The 14,915-nt window shown below is 55.7% G+C and overlaps 2 protein-coding genes across 3 annotated transcripts; one reads left to right on the forward strand and one right to left on the reverse strand.

Annotated features, from left to right (window-relative positions):
• Positions 1-45: 45 nt before the first annotated feature.
• On the reverse strand, positions 46-3,801 carry LOC110474297 (ras-related and estrogen-regulated growth inhibitor-like protein A). Its single transcript, XM_021537618.4, has 4 exons — positions 2,837-3,801; positions 2,369-2,422; positions 2,022-2,098; positions 46-1,463 (listed from the first exon to the last, which is right to left on the reverse strand). The coding sequence occupies exons 1-4, from the start codon at positions 2,973-2,975 to the stop codon at positions 1,038-1,040; spliced, it is 696 nt and encodes a 231-aa protein (XP_021393293.1). The 5' UTR covers positions 2,976-3,801; the 3' UTR covers positions 46-1,037.
• KIF7 (kinesin family member 7) lies at positions 3,772-14,902 on the forward strand. Of its 2 annotated transcripts, none has more exons than XM_077785920.2 (18): positions 3,772-4,115; positions 5,502-5,702; positions 5,890-6,301; positions 6,849-7,380; positions 7,670-7,807; positions 7,952-8,176; positions 8,937-9,091; positions 9,379-9,485; positions 9,787-9,942; positions 10,246-10,448; positions 10,559-10,756; positions 10,941-11,066; positions 11,528-11,704; positions 11,985-12,200; positions 12,405-12,611; positions 13,082-13,280; positions 13,373-13,522; positions 14,065-14,902. In XM_077785920.2, the coding sequence occupies exons 1-18, from the start codon at positions 3,815-3,817 to the stop codon at positions 14,445-14,447; spliced, it is 4,086 nt and encodes a 1,361-aa protein (XP_077642046.2). In that variant the 5' UTR covers positions 3,772-3,814; the 3' UTR covers positions 14,448-14,902. The 2 variants fall into 2 exon arrangements, with proteins under 2 accessions (XP_077642046.2, XP_021393291.3); XM_021537616.4 differs by having other exon boundaries at positions 3,776-4,115; positions 14,068-14,902.
• Positions 14,903-14,915: the final 13 nt, after the last annotated feature.

Consider the following 14,915-nt stretch of genomic DNA (forward strand, 5'->3'; position numbering starts at 1 on the left):
TTCCCATGCCCCAAGTACAAATTCACAGCTCCAAGGAGCCGGGGCTTCCTGCCAAAGACAATTTATTGCATTTCCAGAATAACACAGCAGAGAAATCAGTGTCCCTACAGCACGCACAAACCCTCTTCCAATACACTGCTTTCCCAGGGCACAAAGAGAAAGGTTTGGGAGAGGCAGGAAAAAGCCTCCCAGCAGCAGAGGTTTCAGCAACGAGCCCAGCGACCCCTTTCCCCAGCTCCTTTCCTCCCCGGGGACAGGCAGCCCTACAGGAGTGGCTTGGGAAGGCGTGTGGTGCAATTCCATGCTGGGAACGAGCCCCGCGCCTGGCTTTTCCCAGGCACAGCCTGTGCAGCGCTCGCCCGCACAAGGGAACGCTGTGATCACTGAAGGCTGTGGGGGAGAGGGACATGAGCACGACTGCTCAAAAGCACGGCGGGGGATGGGAGGCACCAGCCCTCTCCAAAGTCCCCAGGACTGCCGGTGCCCTGGGCTCTGGGATGCTCTCACTCGGTGATAACTGAGTGGGAACTGCCAGTGCCTCCCCAGTGGAGAAAGCCCCACCTCTCCAGCTCATGGGTGCTCCAGGGTTACTGAAGAGGATCCTGATCAGGGTTAAAGGGGAATAAGGATCCCAGAGTAGGAGTGGAGAGACAGGGAGTCGTGTGCTGTACAAGAGCAGGATATCCTCCCTAATCGCTGACAGCTCCAGCTGCAGGAGCTAGGGATGCTGCTGCCTGGAGCTTTGGCAAAATCCCCCCGTGGTTTCCAGTGTTGGAGGACAGAAGGAGAAAGCAGGAGGCACCTAAAGAGCTGGTACAGCAAAGAGATGAGCCTGTCCCACGGCAGAGCCAAGAGTAACCCACTACAGTCCTCAGCTGCACTGGCTGTGCGAGGCAGGACACCCAGACCCTGACACTAGGAGGACAGCAAGGAACCCGTCACACTTATGGAAAGAGACACACCATCTCCATGGGCACCCTGCAAGGAGGCTTGGCCCAACAGGGCAGCACAGAGAGCAGCAACACCCGTGCAGGAGCTCAGAGGGAGTCTGTTCGCTTACGGGCAAACACAGCCGACATGGTCTTGACGATGCCACGGATCCCTGTGCCCTTCTTCAGGGCCAGCTTGGTGTCTGGGATGAGCTTGGCCAGTCCATGGAAGACCATGAGGGCCCCGTGGTAAGCCTCAGCTGCAGAGACCTCATAGAAACCACAGTCTAAAGAGAGGGCCAGGAGCCGCCCCTCCTCGCTGGACACCACCCGCTGGTGGTGCAGGTCCCGTTTGTTGCCCACAATGACTATGGGCACCTTCTCCTGGCTCTGCCCCTCCTTGGCAGCCTTGATGAACTGGATTTTGAGGGGCAGGATGTTGAAGCTGGCACGGTCACAGATACTGTAGACCAGGACAAAGCTGTCTGCCCACTGGATTCGCTTCTCCTCTGAGGAGCCATCCTCTGCCTGCTCCTGGGGAAAGAGAAAAGGAAGGGTTGTTTTATTGGGCTCCCTCCCTCCAGGCCTGCCTGATAGAAGAGGGCAATCTTGAGCCTGTTGTGACAGGGACAGCTAGAGAACAGAAAAAGGGCAGAGAGAAAGAGGAGTACCGAGGAGGGCAGAGCAGCACCTGGCAGCACTAACCAAGGGGGGGGTGATTCAGCTTTCATCATCACACCCTAATCCTAACCCTCACCCAGCTGCCAAGCACTGCAGGCTGTAGGTGATAACAGTGTGGGGACCTCAGAGCAGCACCTCTACTTCTTTAGCAGAGACCTGTATTAGCATCGGTGCTTCAGCTCCAGTGTTGTCAGCCAGAGGACCATGGGCTATGGGAACTATTGCTACCCTGCCAGCAACATTGCTTCCTCTGCTTGGCAGGTGAGAAGAATTCAGTCACTTATGAACCCTCTGATTTGAAAGCCTTGCTCAACTGGACCTCCCAGCCTGTGGTTCCCCATAGGTAACTTTCAGTAAAGAGGTTTTTTGTCCCTGGGGTAGAAACCGGTGATAGGAGTGGAGCCCTCTCACCTGGGAACTGGGGACGTCCCAGATGTGTAAGAGGATCTCTCGGCCATCCACAGTCAGGTTGTGGCTGTAGATAAATTCTGCACTCCCAAAAAGAAAAAAAAAAAAATATAGTCATCTTCATGGTGTCACCAGCTGCCACCCTGGACCGTTTGCACCCCAGAGAAGCAGCTCTGGAGCAAAGAGATGCATCACTGAACAAATACAACACTGAGCCCCTGGGAGCAGGCAAAGGCTCTGGAGAAAGGCAGGAGGGGATGGGCTGAAATGAAATCCCACAGACGGAAGCAGGGCTGTCTCTCGACCCCAGTCCCTGTAGGGAACTGGCCTGGCCCTGCCCTGGCACTCACCCATGTCTCCATACTCTCCAATAAAGCGCCGGGTCAGGAAACGCACGGTCAGAGCTGCAGACAGAAGGACAGGAATAATCAGAATAACCCAAAACCTGAAGGATTCTCCTTTCTAAATCCAGAGCAGAGTCAGGCACCATCCCCTTGCAAACTCCTACAAGCAGGAACGACCTCTGAGTTTCCTCAGCCAGCAGCAGGTTTGCGAGTGCAGCAGAGGCACAGCACGATCCAAAGCATCTGCACGCTCCGGAGCATCAGCAAACTGCAGCTCAGTGGAAAATACCTTCCCCTGTCATTCCCCGGCTGGCTAGAAGGTTGTGCTCAGCTTCCCCACCTTGAATCACAGCTGCTGCACCCCAGGGGCTCAGCCCCATCTCACCAATTTGCTCCATGGGCTGCTCCCTGCCTCCGGTCCTCCAAACCCTGCTGCAGTTTTCAGCCTGGGAACAGTTCACGGTCAGCTCTCACCTGATTTCCCTACGTTGTCCGCTCCCATGACAAGGACGTTTGCTTCCATCTTCAGGGCAGTGGGGCCAGGCACCTCCATGAGGGCAGGGTGGTCGGGGGTGAAGCTGGTGCTCCGGCGCAGCGGGAGCCGCAGCCCCATGCCGAGCGTGGCCGAGCCGCTCGGACGGTCCCAGCCGTGTGCACGGCTCGGCTCGGCACGGCCGCCAGCCCAGCGCTTCCCACGGCACCCAGGGGACCCACGAGGCCCATACCCCTCCCCGCAGCCGCAGGGGCGGTGCAGAGGGAACTGCAGGCAGCCGGATGAAAAACTTTGTCATCGCTCAGACTGTCCTGAGCATACGTCAGTGGTGAGCCGGCCCCGCCAGCCCCCAGCGCGGCGGGCGGCCGGGAGGCACCAGCTGTCGGCACCGGCTGCTCCGCAAGCCGCATCCCGGCGGTGCCCACGGCCCCGCCTCACAGCACTTGCTGCCTCGGCAGGGCCACGCAGCCCCTCGTCCCTTCCCCACGGTGACCGTGGGGATGTCAGCCGGGAGCGGAGCAGTGTCACCGCTGCTGGGGCGTCTCGTCAGGGATGAAACACTGATGAGAGACCTGAGTCCCTTTGGCTGACGGAGCATCTCATGGGTGGTGGAGCTTTGTTCCACCAGAGACGGAACACCTCACGACTAACGGAGCGCTGCCTCGCACGTGACGAAGCATCTCACGAGGGATGGAATCCCCCGTGAGCGATGAAGCATCCCAAGAGCGACGGAGCATCTCCCGAGCCATGGCGCTTCTCGGGAGCGCCGGGGAGCCGCCGCGCAACTCCCGCAGCCGCGGGGCGGCCGCCGCTCCCCGCGGCCGCTCTCCCCGGGGTGCAACGAGGACCGGCCGCATCCTCCCTCCCTCCCGGCGCCTCGCATCCCGCTCCCGGCCCCTCGCATCCTCCCCCGGCCCGGGAGGAGCCGCTGACGCCATCGCGGCGCGCCCGGCGCGGCCATGGCGGCGGAGGCGGCGGTGGTGCGGGTGGCGGTGCGGGTGCGGCCGCTGCTGCCCCGGGAGGCGCTGCGGGGACACCGGCCCTGCCTGCGGAGCGATGCCGCCACCGGCGAGGTGGCGCTGGGCCGCCGCCGGTTCCGCTTCGCCGCCGTGCTGCCCGAGGCGGCGGGGCAGGCGGCCGTGTACCGGGCCTGCGTCCAGCCGCTGCTGCGCGCCTTCTTCCGCGGCTTCAACGCCACCGTCTTCGCCTACGGACAGACCGGCTCCGGCAAGACCTACACCATCGGGGAGGCCAGCGTCGGTGAGTCTCGCCGGGACCGGCGGCTCCGTGCCCGCCAGCATCCCTGCTCCGCCAGCATCCCTGTTCCTCCAGTATCCCTGCTCCACCAGCATCCCTGTTCTTCCAGCATCCCTGCTCCACCAGCATCCCTTCTCCACCAGCATCCCTGTCCTGCCAACATCCCTGCTCCGCCATCATCCTTGTCCTGCCAGCATCCCCACTCACCCCGCCCTCTCCACCAGCCCCACGTCGCCACCTCCTTCCATCTCCATCTCCTTCCATCCCCAGCCAAGCCACCCACACCATTATCCCAGCCACCTCTCCCAGCCCACCAGCCCCACTGATGCTGCTGTCCACACCCATTTCAGCATCTTCGCTCTCTTTATCCAAACCCAACTGCATCTTCATCATCTCCTTCACTTCCGGTGAATCCAGCATCACCACTTCCAGTTTCACTCCCAAACAACCCTTCCACCCTGCCAGCCCCTCCAGCTCAAGCCAACCTCCCCCCCCACCATCCCACCCCCAGCAGCCTTTCCTTTCCCCTACCTGTGTTGCTGTAGCCACCCCCCAAAGGTGTGTCTCCACACCTTTGAGGTCACAGTGTCTAGGTTTCTCCTCTTTCACTGCAGGACAAGTGACAGGACCTGGCCCTCCACCAGCTTTGGAGGTGGTGGTGATAGTCCTAGGTCCTGAAATAAACCTGAAGGAGAGGGAGGTTTGCAAGTGTTAATCCTGTTTGGTTTTTTATATGAAGGAAATCAGGAAAGAGACAAGTTTTTCTTTCTGGTTTAATGGCATTGTAATTTCTTACAGAGGATGTACTGTAAACATTTTGGTCATCTTTAATTAATTGCATCATTTGTAAACATTAAATTGTTTCATACTTTTAATATATGTCTGTTTTCAGTCTCCCAGTTCAGGCTAACATTGCACCAGATTTGGGAATTGCCATTTTACATGGCTGTTGGAGACAAAAGGAAAAACATTTAAAATTCAGACAGTGGAGTGCTGTGGCCAGATACAAGCAAGCTGCAAGCACCAAAAAAAGAGAAAAGTTTCTTGCATTTGGGAAAAGTTGTGGAGTCATGCTGGCTTCAAAGGACAGCACACTGCAGCTGTAGGCATGGTCTTTGGTACTCACTAAAATGCTGAGGTGCTTTTTCCTTCTTGAGGAAGGACTGGAAACAAGCAGCTTTGCTAGAATCCAGCACAGCAATGGGCTAGGATTTGCCCAGAGGTCTTGTGGGATGTTTAATCCAGGCTGCGAGGGCTGAGCTGTGGGAGAGTTGTGAGGCTGCTCCTTTCCAGCTGATGAGTGTTGCAGGCAGACTCCTGACCTCAGCTCTGTCCCCAGCCAGTGTGGGCTCCCTGGATGCTCCATGAGCGTGTGCCTCTCTTTGCCAGCTTCCATCAATGAAGATGAGCAGGGCATCATCCCACGAGCCATGGCTGAGACCTTCAGGCTCATCGATGAGAATGACCTGATTGACTACACGGTCCGAGTGTCCTACCTGGAAGTGTACAAGGAGGAGTTTCGGGACTTGCTGCAGGTGGATACAGCCAGCAAAGACATCCAGATCCGGGAGGATGACAAGGGGAACATTGGTATGTGTGCAAAGCCATGTTGTAGGCCACAGCTGGGCTACCTATCCATGAAAGCAGCAGTTTGCTGTGCTTAATATTGAAAGCTGGTCTGGGCAAGGCCGAGTATGGGCAGGGTAACAGCACCAGGCTGTGCAGAGGAGCTGCATCCAGCCCATCCCTCCCAGCCACAGCTGCCTTTGCTTTGCAGTGCTCTGCGGTGTGAAGGAGTCAGAAGTGGAAGGGCTGGACGAGGTGCTGAGCCTGCTGGAGATGGGGAACACAGCCAAGCACACGGGAGCCACCCACATCAACAGGCAGTCGAGCCGCTCGCACACCATCTTCACGGTGACCATGGAGCAGCGGCGCGGCGCTGGCCGGCTGCCCCTGCACCACCGGCCGCCCGCTGTGCCCGCCCCCGGACAGGTCCTCGTGTCCAAGTTTCATTTTGTGGACCTGGCGGGCTCAGAGCGAATTGTGAAGACGGGAAACACAGGGGAGAGGCTGAAGGAGAGTATCCAGATCAACTGTGGCCTCCTGGCCTTGGGCAATGTCATCAGTGCCTTGGGAGATCCCCGGAGAAAGACCACCCACATCCCGTACAGGGACTCCAAAATCACCAGGTACCACTGGGAGCAGGACCTCCCATGTCTCACGGGCTCAGTTTACTCTCTGCCGTCTCTGTGGGTTTTCCTGTAGGGAATCTTGAGGAGCAATGAGGCCAGGATAGGAATGCAGGCCTAGCTCATTGCAGTGCTGGAGACGATGAGGCTTGTGTGAGTTATGCTGCTAAAGATGAGATGAGGTGTTGCTGTGGGTTATCCTGCCTTCCTGCCTGTCAGGGAATAAAAATACCCCCAGCAGACTTGTTTAATGGTCCACAGTTAGTTCTTAGCTTGAGCAGGTGGCCTTTGCAGTCTCCAGCACATACCTAGCAGTGATCACAGAGTCAGGGAGCTCCCAATCCCAGGAGTTATTTGGATGGAGACTTGCTGTGGTGCAAATTGTTAATCCTCTGCTTAATGATTCCATTCACCTCACTGATGCCAAACCAACTGCAGAGCAAGGACATCATTTTCCTTGGGCTTAACCTCTGAAAAGGCTTGGAAACATTCTGTTTCATGCATTATTTTGTATTTCTGCTATTTTAATCCCTATGCTCTTCCTTAGGATCCTGAAAGACTCCTTGGGGGGGAATGCCCAGACCGTGATGATAGCCTGTGTCAGCCCCTCATCCTCTGACTTCGACGAGAGCCTCAACACGCTCAATTACGCCAACCGGGCTCAGAACATCCAGAACAAGGCGGTGGTGAACTGCCGCAAGGAGACGGAGCACATCGAGGAGCTCCACCTGCAGATAAAGAACCTGCAGAAGGCGCTGGAGCAGCGGCAGCGCTCCGAGACGCGCATCATCCACCGCTCGGGCAGCGGCAAGCGCGGCGCGCCCGACGCCACGGCCCGGCTGCTGGCCGAGTGCGCCCATTACCGCACCTGCACCGACGCCGCGCACCGGCTGCTCACGGAGCTCCAGGAGGACAGCAACCTGACCGTGGAGCAGATCCTGCGCGTCAAGGAGTGGCTGTGCGCCGTGGAGAGCGAGAGGAGCGAGCTGACCTCGGCCGGGCTGGACAGCGGCATTGAGAGCACCTCCATGGAGGAGCAGGGACCGGAGGCTCAAGGTTCAAAACCGGCAAAAGCCCAGGTAATAGTGGGGTGTTACAGCTCTGAGGTTGGGTTCATCTCATGACCACAGCGGCACAGCACGATGGAAGGGTCAGGAGAGGCAGGGGAGAAGAACTAACCTGTCCAGGAGGCCCTAGGGAGGCTGAAGGACATGGTCTCCCCAGCAGGCAGGGAGAAAATAGATTCAGCTGCAGCTGACAGATTTATTGCATAGGAAGAATCTGCGTCTGCAGGGCTGTTGTGTCCTTGCAGAGATAGGAAGGGAAGGACAAATGCTGACGCTACCTCTCTTTTATTTTGGGGAGCAGGTGAGCACTGAGAAGAAGTGTGAGTCCATCAAAGATGAGCAGGTGGCCAAGCTACAGAGGCAAGTGGAACGCCTGGAGGAGGAGAACCGTGATTTCCTTGCTGCCCTGGAAGATGCTATGGAACAGTATAAGCTGCAGGTATCTCTGGGTCTGCTTTCTTTGTAGAAACCTGCCCCATTCCTCTCCTTCCTGCCCAGGGGTGCTCAGCCCAGCTTTCAGGTTCCCCTGCAGGGGGTCTCAGATCAACATGTATGTAACCACATTTTTCTCATTTTTATCTAGAGCGACAAACTGCAGGAGCAGCAGGATAAGATCTCAGAGCTGCACGTGCGCTTGGAGATGGCAATGCCAAACCTGTGTGTGCCAGGACTGCTGGAAAATCTTCACCTGGTCACTGCCAGCCAGAGACCTCACACAGCCCCTCTGGATGCTGCCCCGTCCCATGGCTTTGGTGGGGTTCCCTCTGGGCTGCTTCCTGAGCAGAATGGAAGAGCTCTTTGCAAGAAGGTGAGGGCATAAGGCTGTGCCACTGAAGAACTGCTGCCTCTTCACTTGGCTGCTCTCCACTGTACGAGAGCTTTTGCCCTGCTGTTCAATGTGATCCTTGTCAGAAGTGTAGTTCAGAGGACCGTGCTCAGTGTTCGAATCCAAAGTTTTACAACTCTGGCAAAAATAGTCCAGCCTCAAAACTGAGGCTTTTGCTTTCATGTTGTGGGTGAGTCCCAGAATTGTTCAGTGTTTGAGCAGCAAAAGCACAGGCAGCTGGGTCTGGCAACATACTGGTTCTCCTGAAAATACACTCAATCCATTTTGTTGCTTTTATGTCTAGCAGTGATGCTCAGCTGGGAGCCACTTTTTTTAACATTGGCTCTCATACAGCTTGTTTCCTCTCTTTGCAATTCTGTGCCCAGAAGCTCAGCAACAGCTCCTCCTTGCAGAAGGAGGAACTGGCAGGCTGGCACCAGTGGATGCCTGGTCAGGGAGAAAGAAACAGCAATCATTTCTTACAGTGGCTTGTGAGAATTTTTAGGGAGTTGTAGGAATGTGTTAACTCGTTAGTGTAAACAATCTGCAGGTGGTGTTTTCCACCTTGCTTTTCTGTTCCTCTCAAGGACAGTGTGTGAGAAAGATGTTTTTATTAATTAACCAGTCAAATAGAATGTATTGTATTGGTCTGTTTAAGCCAAAGCTTCCTTTCCATTAAAGCCTTCTTTTCTTCCTTTTTACGCTGCATCCTCGCCTGTTCTTGGGTCATTCTTGGCACAAGGGTGACAGGCACCCGAACCATGCACAGCGCCCGACTGGCGATCCTGAGGCGATGCTGAGGAGGGAGCTCAGCCAGGACTCAGAGAAGCCATCAGAACTGTCCTCAGGAGAAGAGATGGAGGAATGGGAACGGAAACAGTCCCTGTCCCAGTGCCGGTGAGTTGGGGCTGTCCCAGCCAGCTGTCCCTGTGCCATGTCCCTGTCCCTGACCTGGCTGCCCCACTGCTTCAGCTCAGCTCTCATTTCTGATGTAGAGGCAAATGCTGCCTGTGGGGTTGGTGATGCTGCTGATACTCCTTACTGCTCCCTGGGAAGCCCATTACCATCATTCCTGACCACAGCTATTGTTTCCATCTCCTTCTGAAGCCTGTGGATCATGAGGGTCCTTACTGGGAACAGCTTTAGCAGTGCCCAGACCAAACCGATTAATTTGCTTCTCCTAGAAACGGGATCCAAAATTTAAGCAAGAAAGAGATTTTCAAGTGGAACGAAGAGGCAAGTGGAGGCAATGCCCATTCAATTCAGGAGGAGCAGCTGGAGCTGTCAAAAGGCAAGTAGCACTCATAGGTTGTTGGACAATCTTCCATGGGCTGGTGGTGCTTCACTGGGAGATCTGGATGTCCTACCTGGATGTGCCCAGAGGACAAAGAAGGAGCAAAAATGGAGCCCGCTGCTTTTGTTAGGGAGAAACTTGAACTCATAGGGTCTGGCAAGGGTGTATGTTATTGTAGAAGCTTCAGGTGACTGGGCAGTGCTGTAACAGACTCCAGCTACAGATCCAAGATCAGATTGACTTTCTGTCACCCATCGGCTAAGATAGGACTTTCCTGACCTGGGAATCTGTGTTCCAGAGGTCTGTGGGAAGTGGGAGTCACTGCTTGGTTCCTGGGAGCGCCTGTCAGGGAAGGACTCAGAGTGGAGGCTGGTGCAAGCACAGCAGAAGATTCGAGAGCTGGCAATCAACATCCGCATGAAGGAGGAGCTGATCACAGAGCTCATTAAGACAGGTGCAGGGTTACTGGCAGGAATATGCACCCATTTCCCATGAAATCTCCTCCTACTTGTGGTGCTTTGTCTCTTCTTCCATCCTCATCTTTTCTCTCTGTGTTGCTTGTGCTCAGTCTCTTCCCCTACAAACAGCAGGGCCTTGTTTCTCCATCCCTCTAGCTAACAGAAACCCTTTTCACTTGTTTGTCCCTTCCCTGGAGTGGCTGAGTAAAAGGGAACATTCAGTCTCTGTAGCCAAAAATACCTGGGGAGAGGGAGGAAGGGCCAGGATCCTGCCTGTGAGAGAGAGGGCTGTGTTGCAGGCAAGGATGCCCAGGCTCTGAACAAGCAGTACAGCCAGAAGATCAATGAGCTGGAGCAGGAAGCAGAGCAGGTGCGGGCAGAGCTCAGCGACAGCCAGAAGCAGCTCCAGGAGCTGGAGGGCAAAGAGCCGTGGGACCCTGGGGAGAAGCGCAAGCTGCAGGAGTACCGCACGCGCTTGGCGGCCGCGCGGAGCAAGGCACAGGTGAGGGGGAAGGGCTCTGCCCACCCTGGCGCTGAGCAGGGGCAGAGCTGGGGGCATCTCTGCAAAGAGAGTTGCTGCTGAGGCCAAGGGTGGTTTTCACCCCCTGGCAGGTTCTGTGCAGGAAGAAGCAGGCGACGGAGAGGCTGGTGTCGCTGGCGGCGCAGAGCGAGAAGCGCGTGCAGGAGCTGGAGAGGAACATCCAGCTGATGCGGCGGCAGCAGGGGCAGCTGCAGCGGCGGCTGCGCGAGGAGAGCGAGCAGAAACGGCGGCTGGAGACGGAGGTGAACAAGGGACAGCACCGAGTCAAGGTAGGAGAGGGCAGGAGCAGCTGTGCTACTGTGGGCTTTGTGTGGATGACAGTGGGTGGGCTCTGATGTGGTCTGCGATTGTCTTGGAGAGCATGGACACAGCTCTCTCCAAAAAGCTGTCCCCCAGCCCTTGGGCAAACATATCCCATTCCCTCCATGCTCACTGCTGCTCTTCCACATGCAGGAACTGGAACTGAAGCACGAGCAGCACCAGAAAATCCTGCGCATCAAAACAGAGGAAATTGCGGCTTTCCAGAGGAAGCGGCGGAGTGGCAGCAATGGTTCTGTGATCAGCCTGGAGCAGCAGCAGGTACACACAGCAAGCCTGCCTCTGCTTTCCTGATCAGAGGGGATGCTGGGCAGACTGCAGGCTGATGGCAGAGATCTGAAAACAGAGACCTAAGCCTATCTCACCCTTGAGAAGGACAGTCCATCATGTCATTTGCCTCTAGTAGCAGAGGACTTAAGATCTTTTCTTAGCCCAGAAACAGGATCTCATCTAAATGCTAGCATTGGTAAAAATGTTTTGGAATTTAGCAGAAGGGTGGTGAGAGATGTGCCATCCAAGAAGTCCTTGACAGCAGGGAATTTAGTCTAGCTCTGCCTCTTGGAGGAGCTGGAACGATAAAACCAGCAAAGTCTGAGCTATGGGGGTTAGCAGAGATAAAGACCCTTGTTCGGATCTCAACCCCACTGCTCTTTAGTCCAGCAGTCCTGGGCATTGTGCTGCTGTCTGCACACACACACGCCTTTTGCTTCTCCCTCCATCAGAAAATTGAGGAACAGAAGAAATGGCTGGACATGGAGATGGATAAAGTTCTCGAGCAGCGCCAGGCCCTGGACGAGCTGGAAGATGAACTGAGGAAGCGGGAAGCTATTGTGGCCAAAAAGGAAGCCCTGCTGCAGGAGAAGAATGGTCTGGAGAGCAAACGGCTGCGCTCCAGCCAGGTAAGACAGGAGCGTGACACCACAACCCTTTGCTTGATTTCCAGCAGAGGTGGAGGCTGGAAGACCCAGGTGCCATCCTGGGTCTGGCTGCAGACCAGGATGAGGTGGTGTTGGGAAGTGGGTAGGAAATCTTGTCTCTATGAAAGAGTACGAGCTTGTTGGTTTGGTAGCCCTTGGCTTATGTCTGCCTGGGGGGGTCACTTGACCTAGAGAGGGAATAGAGGGGCTGAGGGCCTGACTTGCCTTCGGAGCAGATCTCCTTGAGCATGCTCTGCTGCAGGCCCTGACAGATGACATAGTGCGTGTGTCCAGCCGCCTGGAGCACCTGGAGAAGGAGCTGAGTGAGAAGAACGGGCAGCTGCGCCATGGCAGTGCCCACGACCAGCAGCAGATCCGCCAGGAGATCAACAGCCTGCGCCAGGAGAAGGACCAGCTGCTCAAACAGAGGCTGGAGCTCGACAACAAGCTGCGTCAGGGCACACTGCTGTCCCCAGAGGTACCTCTGCTGGGGCTGGGGAGCAGGAGGCTGTAGGAGAGATGTAAAGACTGAGCATGAGGTCGTTGGTAGATTCTCCCCCACATCCCTAACTGTACATGTCCCAGCTTCTCACCAGCACTGTTGACATAACAAGGAAGGCTAGGGCAGGGTGAGACAGAGCAAACCCTTTGCTCCCTGGTAACTAGAGCTCTGCCCTGGCAGGAAGAACGGATCCTGTTCCAGCTGGATGAGGCAATTGAGGCTCTGGATGCAGCCATTGAGTACAAGAATGAGTCCATCACGTGCAGGCAGCGAGTCCTGAGAGCCTCGGCCAGCCTGCTGTCACAGTGTGAGATGAACCTCATGGCCAAGCTCAGCTACCTCTCCTCCTCCGAGACACGAGCTCTGCTCTGCAAGTACTTTGACAAGGTGGGAGACAACTGCCCTCTGTGCTGGTGGGAGCTGTATTTCACTAAGTGGCTGTTCGTGATTGCATTAATAGCCAGCCAGAACACATAATAAACATAACAGAGCTTGAACACTCTTATTAACAGAAATTATTACCTAACCACACTCCTCTTTTCCTCAGTTTCAAGTTTTCTCCTTGCATGATATTGTAAAGTTTACTCCTGTAAAGTAAGCCCACAAAGCCACAGCACCATCATCCCTAGCTGGGAGAAGAGCTTAACTAGTCATAGGATGCATGGATCCCTGAAGTGGCTCTGCCACTTCAGTGCAGCAACACCTTGCTCTTCCCTCCACAAGGCAGCTCTTTCATCCCAGCACTACTAACCTTTGTAAGCTGTACCAAAAAACTAACATGACTGGGGCTTGGTGGGGCAGGAAATCTTCCCAAGGATGAAGGAGCTGAAGTGTTCTTGCTCTTGGGCCCCGACCAGGTGGTGACACTGCGAGAGGATCAGCACAGGCAGCACATTGCCTTCTCAGAGCTGGAGATGCAGCTGGAGGAGCAGCAGCAGCTGGTGTACTGGCTGGAGGCGGCCGTGGAGCGCCAGCGCCTGGAGATGGACCGCCAGCTGACCCTGCAGCAGAAGGAGCACGAGCAGAACATGCAGTTACTGCTGCAGCAGAGCCGTGGTAACCCCCAGCTCTCCAAATGGGCAGCGGTGCTAACTGCTTTTGTCTTTCACAGGGCTCCCAGGCTGAAATGGTCTTGTTTTTGCTTGTAGAGCATTTGGATGAGGGGCTGGCCAGCAGCAAGCTGCAGTATGAGGCGAGGATTCAAGTGCTGGAAAAGGAGCTGAGCCGTTACATGTGGGCAAACCAGGAGCTGAACCAGAGACTGAATAACATGAACCTCCATCCTGGACAGACCAAAGGTGAGAGGAAACCCAGGCTAGAGCTTTGCTGTTCCTGCCAAGTTAAAAGGGATGTTCAATTCCCTAGAACTTGGAGCAGTTCAGAGCAGTGCCATGTATAAGTCCTTCAGCAGCTGCTATACAGACACCAGTTTTGATGAGAAAAGTAGAGATCCTTGATGTTCCCCCCCCTGCACAGCCCCCCAAAATATCCTAGGCTAGCTCAGAGGTAAGCAGGCTGTGGGGGGAGGAATATCAGGAGATGGCAAAGATTTCCAAAAGAGGCTCTTACCCCAATATACGTTGGTTCAGCTCTCTTTATTCTGTGATGTCCAAGGGGAGAGCGGGGCAAAAGAGCACGAACAGGAAATGTCAGGGGTCTATATAGACTTTGGACAGGGTGGGCTTCCCTGGCTCTCCAGCAACCCCGTCAGGGCAGGAAGGAGGGGTCCAGGGTTATCTGATCAGAGTCACAGGGTCCCGGGAAAGGGGTTACAGAGTGCCCATGAGCTCACTGTAACAGACCCTGATACTCTCCTCACTGTACCCTCAATTTTTCCCAGCAGGGATGGAGAGGAGCATTCATGGGGCTGGGGACAGAGCTGCCCCTGAGCTTGGTGCCAGTGAGGAATTCAGCCTCAGGGAGCAGCCCGTGCCTCCAGCTGCCGCTGAAGAGAGCCCTCGGGCCAGGGATGAGAGCAGGGACCTGGTGCACGCCCCTTTGCCCTCGACATGGAGGCGTTCCTCGCTGCCCAGCGACAGCCCCGGCGACCCTCGGCACAGGGACACGGAGCACTCGCTGAGAGCGGGGCAGCCCCACGAGCTGCTCCCACCACGGAGCCTGGCTGCCCCCAAACCCCGCCGGGAGCTGCGCAGAGCCAGCCTGAACGTGAGCCCAGTGCCTTATCACCCAGCCATGATAGACGTGAGGAAAAACCCGCTCTGAGCCAGGCTCAACGCTCACCTGGCACAGAGAGGGAGCAGCAGGTATTGCTGACCTGAGCTTGAGAGCCCTCCTGCCCCACAATCAGCTTGGCGACAGCCCTGTTACATTTCAGAGGCCTGAGGAAGATGTGACTCTCTGTCATGAGGGAGTTGGGTGTGTAAGGTGTGGGAGCACCAGCCTACATTCTTTATGTTGCTGCCAGTCGAAGCTTTTCCTCTGCTCCCTCAACAGCTTAAACACTGTGAAGCAGGAGACACTTTGCTTCCAGGCCTCTTAACACTAAAAACTTGTTTACAATGTGGAAATCTCAGCTGAAGAGCTTGCTCAGCCCTGGCAGCCTCAGAGGGAGATGCTCTGCAGTCCTGCAGAATTTGTACATAGATTTTTGTAGTAACTTTGGGTTTTTTACATTTCTACTATAACTTTTCTAATAAAGCAGAGTGAGTTTTATGAAATTGTGACTTGGCA

This window comes from Lonchura striata, chromosome 10, assembly GCF_050655825.1.
Source record: "Lonchura striata isolate lonStrDom1 chromosome 10, ASM5065582v1, whole genome shotgun sequence".
Lineage (NCBI taxonomy): Eukaryota > Metazoa > Chordata > Aves > Passeriformes > Estrildidae > Lonchura > Lonchura striata.